Source organism: Sceloporus undulatus, chromosome 6 (assembly GCF_019175285.1).
Source record: "Sceloporus undulatus isolate JIND9_A2432 ecotype Alabama chromosome 6, SceUnd_v1.1, whole genome shotgun sequence".
Classification (NCBI taxonomy): Eukaryota; Metazoa; Chordata; class Lepidosauria; order Squamata; family Phrynosomatidae; genus Sceloporus; species Sceloporus undulatus.
Genome location: NC_056527.1, coordinates 101483536 through 101491492, shown reverse-complemented (window position 1 = coordinate 101491492; position 7957 = coordinate 101483536). Strand labels below are relative to the sequence as shown.

General features: G+C 43.5%; 1 protein-coding gene across 3 annotated transcripts; it reads right to left on the bottom strand.

Moving 5' to 3' along the window:
- Positions 1-321: 321 nt before the first annotated feature.
- ZSWIM9 (zinc finger SWIM-type containing 9) lies at positions 322-7443 on the bottom strand. Of its 3 annotated transcripts, XM_042477582.1 has the most exons (6): positions 7317-7443; positions 5924-5980; positions 4018-4076; positions 3537-3913; positions 2940-3192; positions 322-1794 (listed from the first exon to the last, which is right to left on the bottom strand). In XM_042477582.1, exons 4-6 carry the CDS (start codon positions 3880-3882, stop codon positions 423-425), a joined length of 1971 nt encoding a protein of 656 aa, XP_042333516.1. In that variant the 5' UTR covers positions 3883-3913; positions 4018-4076; positions 5924-5980; positions 7317-7443; the 3' UTR covers positions 322-422. The 3 variants fall into 3 exon arrangements, with proteins under 3 accessions (XP_042333516.1, XP_042333517.1, XP_042333518.1); XM_042477583.1 differs by lacking the exon at positions 4018-4076; XM_042477584.1 differs by lacking the exons at positions 4018-4076; positions 5924-5980; positions 7317-7443 and having other exon boundaries at positions 3537-4007.
- Between the last annotated feature and the right edge of the window lie 514 nt (positions 7444-7957).

The following is a 7957-nucleotide window of genomic DNA, read 5'->3' as shown; positions in this document are numbered from 1 at the left end:
TTTATCCATGGATTCAAGTATAAAAAGCTTGAAAATATTAAAATATATAAATTCCAAAAAGCAAACCTTGATTTTACCATTTTATAATAAAGAATACAATTTTACCATCCACTGTATTTAGTGGAACTTGAACATTCACACATTTTGGTATCCATGGGGTGTCCAGGAACCAAGCCCCAGCGGATACCATGGACCCACTGTACTAGTCATTTTTATCTCCACCACCAGCAAGACTTTTGTTCAACTAATGGGTCATCATTTCTGATTCAAGACCAAACCAGTTCCCTACCTTCACCAAAAAAACTTTATATTACAACACAGATAGCTCGCAACATGTATTATTGCTGGGGAATCAATTGTATTCAAACAATTCTTTTTTCAAGCTCTGAAACGTTTGGGGCTTGATCCAATGTGGTTGCCCGCTAGCATTTCTCCTGGCTTGTGGTTTTTTGAAGTGTTTGTGGCACGCCAGGCAGCAGGCTGGGGTCGAAGAGAGACCTTCCAACCCAAAGGCGTATGGCAAAGATGTGTCTGCAAGGAAGCTGGTGAGCCATGTAAATGGAGCAGCTGCAAGTAGCCAGGTCATGGCTCACCAGAAAAGAGCAGGTGTGGCCTTCCAAGAGGTATCCCTCAGACGACTCTATCAGCTTGTAGTGAGCGTGGGGCACCAGGTCCAGTTCCTCAACAACCAGGTCAGTGCTGTCAGACCGGCAGACAGTGTGGTACAGCTCTGCCACAGGTGCCACATTGAGTGTTGATGCCTCCACATGTAGGGCCTGGAGATCCAGCAGGCCTTTGAGAGAGGCAGCCAGTGCCACAGGGGGGCTGAGCACTGTCAGAAGCTTATGGCGATGGGCACTAAAGTGGTCCAGGAAGGAGCATTCTCTGTTCTTCTCAAAGGCCCAACACTCTACCCACATGCCCTTGTGGGGGTGCCAGCGCTCTAGGAAGTACTGCAAAAAGGGGTCTGGAGCCACATCTTCCAAGTCACTCAGGTACTGGCTGTAGACGCAAGGAGAGTCAGCATTTGCCAGGTTGAGCAGCAAGTTACGGATCTGGTCTTCCTTTGGCACTGCCAGTTCAGAGGCCTTGCTGTAGAGGGCCTCCAAGACCTGAAGGCGACAGATCTGTACCCGGGCACAAGGCAACACCTCCTCTACTGCATCCAGCCCAGTCAAACCAGCCCCGACCGTGACCACCTTCACACTCAATTTTATGCCCGGGACACTCTGTACCAAGGACGCCACCATAAATATAAGAAGGTCAGGCAGCCCCTGGCGTGCCAGGCAATAAGCCACCTCCCGACCACGTCCATTGGCATCTTGACACAATATTGTATAAAGCTCAAAGTCTGCATTGAGACATGCAGCACGTTCCAGAAAAAGACGAGCCGGGAAGCGCTGCACTAGTTTGTGCATGTGTGAGGTGGCCAGGAAGATGCTATTGAGGACAGCCACGTCCTCCTGGAACACCATTTTGACCTTAGCACTCATGTCGGTCTTGAAGAGACCATCTAGAACAGCCAGGAGCTCACACATGCCCTTGTCTTTGGCTTTGCTATAATCCTCCAGGTTCCAGACAAGGTCAGGTGCCAGGAAACGCTTCGATATGCTGTTGGTAATGCGGATGGGCAGCCCCAGGCTGGCCCTCAGCTGGTGCCGCTTGAAGTGGTGGGAGAACTCCAGCTCAGACAAGAAGTGGTTGTGCTCTAGGTTGGCCTCAGTCACCACCAAGCAGTCCTTCTTGGGGCCTAAGCGTAGAGTGATGGAAGCTGGGCAGTCAATCTTCTCACTGCTGCAGGAGGGGAGATGACCAAATGGGTGAGTTCATGAGGTAAGAAGTAACCTCTGTTTAGGCACACATCTAAACATGTGTAAATCTAAAGTTAGGGACAGGGATGTGGGTGGCATGTAAATTTTATCCCACAATTTCCTTGAATACACCTGGCTGTAGGTTAGGCCTTCGCATGTGGAGCTCAAAAGTCTGACGGTTCCCCTGTAAGCACATTCAGCTGAACACAGTTACAACGCTCCTATAAGCGAAAACTAAACCTTTATTAGCTCACAGGAATTTTGTAACTGTGTTCAGCTGAAAGTGGCCCCTCTTCAGACCTTTGTGGTCAATGCATAGATGGTCTAACGTACTTCCAATTGCTCAGGAATTTTATGGAAAAGGGCTATGAAATCCATTCATACCCCTCTGCCATTGTAGCCCTTTACATGTTCAGGTGAATACCTAAACAGGGTTAATGTCTTCTTAAGAATCTTTCCCATTCTTCTTAGCCCAAATCCCTTTCACTGCAGTTGCCAAGACACAGCTTGGAAAAGATACTTTGGTTGACTAAGAATCCCCCAGAATCCCACAGCCAGCATGACTGAGATTCTGGGATTTCTAGCCCCCACAATCCTTTTCTGTGTTAGTCTGAACCCTCCACATACACAACATATGAACTATCCCTGTGGGTCTATTAAAGAGCTGGCATCTGTGGCTGAAACAGGGCACAACAAGAGAAACCAGGATTTTCATTCAGTTTTTGGTACTAGTGGTTCCCAATGGTTTTTGCCTCTTTCCACACAGAAAAATCCTACTTTCTCAAGAGATTCCATCCTTTCTCCCTCACCACTCCAAATCCTTGCAACTGACTCAGAACAACTGCGAGACACCACTTGTCTTTGTTCCTTCAAATCCTCTCTTACTTTCCCCATATAATGTTGAGCATACTCTGCTACTAATCATGCAGGAACTCAAGTCAGTAACAGAGTCTAAGTGCATAAAACATTATTTCCCAGCTTATCCCTCATCATCTTCTTCTGTTATTACTTCAGTAATGAAATTTAGACTGTAAGCATCTTGGGGCAGGGTGATGTCCTCTTGCACATGCAATGCAAACATGGAGTACTATATAAATAATAATCATATTAATGCTAAAAAGTGCTTACTTGCGGTTCCGTTGCACTGTGCTTTGCCCAACATAGGTCCCGCTGTGTTTGCAGATGAGACGCACGAAACGGAAGCGGAGTGTCTCAGCCAAGCTGGGCTGATAAGGTGGTGGGTTCTGGCGCAGAGAGATGAGCGGCTTCAGGCTGGCAATGATGAAGAGTACCTTGTGCTTTTCACACCAGTCATCAAAAAACAGGCTGAACTGGTGCCAAGTGTGGAACTCCTGGCCCAGACACAAGTCCCCCATTGCACCTGTGAACAAAGCAGAGAAGACAATGTTATTAGTGGTTCTCAAATGGTGGGGTGGGATCCCAGGGAGGGAGTGAGAGTTGCTGAAGAGATGTGTGAGACTTGGAGGCTCTGATCCCTCTTCTTCCACTTCCCAAATATTTTTATGTGTAATACTAGCTGTACCCAGCTATGCGTTGCTGTGGCTCAATCTGGTTAAATAGAAAAACTGCACAATTCTAAAGATTGGCCCTGAGCTTTGTTGATGGTGATTGTAAATGCCAATCGAAATGGGAATTGCAATCTCTTAAATTCAAATGGCATATCTGTTGGAATCATAGGAACATGAGGAATGAGGACATCTTCACCTTTGAAAGGTCCTGTCAAGACTGTTGCTTCAACGACGTTGCCCATTAATTTTTTCACTGCTGTTTCTTGTTGATGTCTTTCACCCACTCTCAACCTGTTGTGTTCATTCTGTTGAGAACGACGCAGATCTGAAGCTGCAGAACGCAATCGCCGTGCTCGCAACCGTGCATCCTGAAGTCTGGCCGCACGTCGCTCTGCTGGTTCCTCGGCACGTATTTGAGCCATTCTTTGTCTGTTTCGCTCGTTCGCTGCTGCCCGTTCTTCCTCAGTTTGATTTACAATTACTCGTCGCACTGCTTCCGCTCCACGAGTACGACGACCTAGGTTTGATTTTCTGCGAGGCATTATTTGGGTGAACTAAAGCAGATCGATTGCACTGAAAAAGAAGAAAGAAAGTTATAACAAAAACATATAAAATTGCAAAATGTTAAAAAATAAAAAAATATGAACTAAAAAACCAAAAATAATAAAAATACTGACAAAATATTTCCATTCAAATGCAGCTCAATCAACACAGCTCAATTCCACTGCCAATTGCACTGAAAAATAAGAGAAACATTTTAAAAAACAAAATAAAAACCATTGAAAAATAAAAAAAATAAGCTATAATCATGAAATGAATGCTATGGTAAACGACACAGCTCAACTGCAACGCAATGTCGCACGAAACAATTAAATCAAAATGAAAATAAATCAAAATCTATGAAAATTCAATTTAACAATGCAATCAGAAACAATGAAATGGAATAGTAAAATTGGAAATTTGGAAACAGTTAATGGATCATAAATCGGAAACATTGAAATGGAGTCGTAAAATATTTAGTATAGAGTGTGTTGCTGTTAGGTCCAACAAATGGCGATGATTTTCAAAAAACACATATTTTTACCTGTCACAGGTGTGACATCTATATAATAGTAGGTATATAAAAACAGAGTAGGTATGTAAAAACATATTAGGCATATAAAACATGTGTGTATTAGAATAGAACATTGTGTCAAAATTTCAAAGTAATCAGTGAAGAACTTTCGGAGATTTAAGATTTTGAACAAACGAACATTTACATTTTTATTAATATAGCTAGATTTACACGTGTTAAGTTAAATATTGAATTTCTTAAACAGAACTGTTCTAACTTGAACCATGTTATTTCTTTATAAAATGGTAAAATATTAACATACACGAATGTGCAAATGAAAATATGCACACTAAATAAGCAAAATATTTTTATTCATATACTACATTGAGTGGACAGAGGAGGCTGTGACAACTGCATGCAGATGTAAAGGAGGGTCCCAAGGGTAAAAAGTTTGAGTACCATTGAATTACATCCTAGGAAAAAGGGGAGAAATCAGAGGTGGTGGGATCAGTGGTTCCAATGATGAGGTTTAGACCTATTTGGGTGTTGTATCCAAAGAGTTGCTTATACATTTACTATGCACACCAGCCCTGTTCCTCCCATTCAGCTTGTGGTCATTTAATGCAAACAGAAGCCAGCATGACAAGGAATCCCACTTTTGCAAGGATCCTAATTAAGCAAAGAGTGCTATGTGAGTTCAGGCAAATCTATGTATTTATTTGGTACATTTAGGTGCAGTACAGACCGCCCCTTTGGGCTGCACTATCACCAAATGTAGTTGCGCCCCCATTTGACACCTTTCCTCTCGATTTGCTCTTTCCAACAAGACATATATTTCCACAGTGCCTTGAAAGTGCATGTTTTTACATTATGTCTTGAACATTTAGAAGTGCTACGTAAACACTGGGTTGGATCCAGGTCTTCCTTCTGCAGACAGAAAAGCTCCATCTGTCCACGGAAGATTTCAGATACAGAAGAGCATTTCTGAAGGTGGAACAAGGGAAGAGGAAGTATTTTTCTTCTACCCTCCATGAAAATCTGCTCCAGAGAATCTGGGGAACTGTTTCTCACACTGGGAAAGATAGAAATGGAGGCTGCAGAGGGAAGGAGGCCTGCCTTTTCACCAGCAAAAGCCTTCTAAGTAGAAATTTAATTGGGAAATTCTCCCAAAAGCAAAATAAGAAATCTGGTTCCAATCCACTATTTCAATTTGGCTCTCCAGATGTTTTGGACTTCAACTCCCAGAAGCCCCAGCCAGTTTGGTCAGCTGTGAGAAATTCTGGGAGTTGAAGTCCAAAACCTCTGCAAAACCAGAAGTTGAGAACCACCGCTGATTATTAAGCATCCAGAGACATGAATCATTTTCAATATTTGCTGGTTAGGAGATTTCAATGTGTGGCATATTACGGCAAAGCAGTTAGAAATAGGGTTCTCAAATAAGGAATGGGATAAAATGCTTCCAGAATGGATTACACTTGGATGATATTATGCAGCCATCACAACATTTAGTGATAAAACATAGACTGTACCTGCTGAAAGAAATGTATTTTTCGTGAAGCTTTGCCACTCTTCAAAGTAACAGTGATCTGCAGGGGAAAAAAGAAGTCTCATCAAAATACTACATTTATGAATAATTTGATGTGTGTGTACATAAAGTTTGAGATATCCTTTTAAGAAAGTGACTGAGAGCCTGTGCTCCTCTCAGCACTGAAGAACTCATTGGTCATGATGCAGCGGCTGATGAGAAATGGAGTCCAACTGGAGAGTGACAGATTCCCTATCCCTACTTTAAAACTATTGATAACAACCATCGCTGTGAAGCTGTTAGTGTCTCGGATGTAGGGCTATAAGAATCAAAAGATGTGCTGCGGGAGGTTGTCAGATTTGAGTTGTTAAAGGATCCATGCATTATGCCTATTCCCAATTTCTCCCTATGGTTGGGAAAGCAGGACAATGAAGAAAGGTTTCAGGAAGTAAAACAACTTATTTGAAATATGGAAACATGGATCACCAGAAAGATAAATGAAGAAAATCTAGGGCAAATCAGGCTTGAACTCTCAATAGAAGCCAAGAGGATTAAATGGAGACTCTCATACACCTGCCATCTAGATTCCCTAAAATGTTATGCACCTGAAGGATGAAGAATTGTTACTGGCATACATCCCGTTACCTGGCCTGCAAAAACCAATTCCCATAGTGAAAACTGAAGAGAACTACTCTACCTTTAGGGATTGTGCAGAACAGAGAATTTCAGCAAGGTGTGTGTCATAATCATTCATGCAATTGTAGTTTTTTGTGAGTTTTTCGTGCAATTACTTGCCTTTTCCGCTCCATTTGAAGGATGCTTTAATCTCTCTTTAATGCCAAAAATCAATCCCAGTGCGATAAACTCAATAGGGGAATACTTACCCATAGAGAAATCATACTTGCCCATAGAGAATCATTGGAGTATACATTGGGGAATCGTTGGGCAAGTATTCTCCATTGATTCTCTATGGGCATGTATTCCCCAATGATTTCTATGGGCATGTACTCCTCAACGATTCTCTATGGGCAAGTATTTCCCCAATGATCCTCTATGGGCAAGTATTCTCCAATTATTCTCTATAGTCAAGTATGGTTTCTCTATGGGCAAGTACTGTCATTTGTTTTAGTAGGTCCTGGCAAGTCACACTCTCTCAGCCTCAAGAGGATGGCAGGCAATGCCCAACCCCTTCTGCAGAAATCTTGCCAAGAAAACCCTATGAGAAGGTCACCATAATGACTTGAAGGCATACAGTATTAACATCAACTAGGCTGCACCAGCCCTATTGCACAATTGGGACCAGGCCCAGTATTTTTATGGGCAAACAGCCCCCCCTCCACTCCAGCTTTCTCTGGACCCCAATCCTTTACATGCACCCCTCTCCTCTGCATTGGTACCTGGCAGGGTGCTCCCCTTCCTTCCCCTCCAGCTGCTTTGGATCTTTGCCTGTCCGGGTTCTAGACTGCAGCCAGGCCTGCGCGCTGCAAAGGAACCCTGGGCTCCTCCTCTCCCCTTCGCTGAGTCCTATGCTGGGAGAAGACACGACCCGCGAGCTCCCCCTGCTGGAGCTTCCAGAAAAGCAAGCCACTGCACCACTCAGGAGCCTAGTAAGGTCCAAAACACACTGTAGAAACAACCCAGTTTGACACCGCTTTAACTGCCCTGGCTCCATGATAGGGAATTTTGGGAACTATAGTTTTGTGAGACATTTAGCCTTCACTGTCAGAGAGCTCTGGGAGGCCCACAGTAAACTACAATTCCCAGGATTTCCTAGTACTGAGCCAGGGCAGTTAAAGTGGTCTCAAACTGGAGTACTGTATTTCTTCAGTGTGTTTTGGACCTAAACCTCACCCGCACTTTACAAAGAATCTGGTTTGACAGCACTTTAACTGCTTTGGCTCAATGCTATGGAATTCTGGGATAAATAAGAATTGAATAGCATGGAAGTACTGCAAGGCAGTAGCCTCTACCGCAACAACCAGGGTGACCAAATGTCCCAACTACAAAGGAGGACAAGGAGGAACTTCCAGGACATGAT

Coding starts and splice junctions, on each gene's coding strand:
- ZSWIM9 (XM_042477582.1), bottom strand. CDS start 3,882: ATGCCTCGCAGAAAATCAAACCTAGGTCGTCGTACTCGTGGAGCGGAA. Junction 3,193..3,536: donor CTTGACAGGACCTTTCAAAG/GTGAAGATGTCC, acceptor CTTTGTTCACAG/GTGCAATGGGGGACTTGTGT. Junction 1,795..2,939: donor ACAGTGCAACGGAACCGCAA/GTAAGCACTTTT, acceptor CCCCTCCTGCAG/CAGTGAGAAGATTGACTGCC.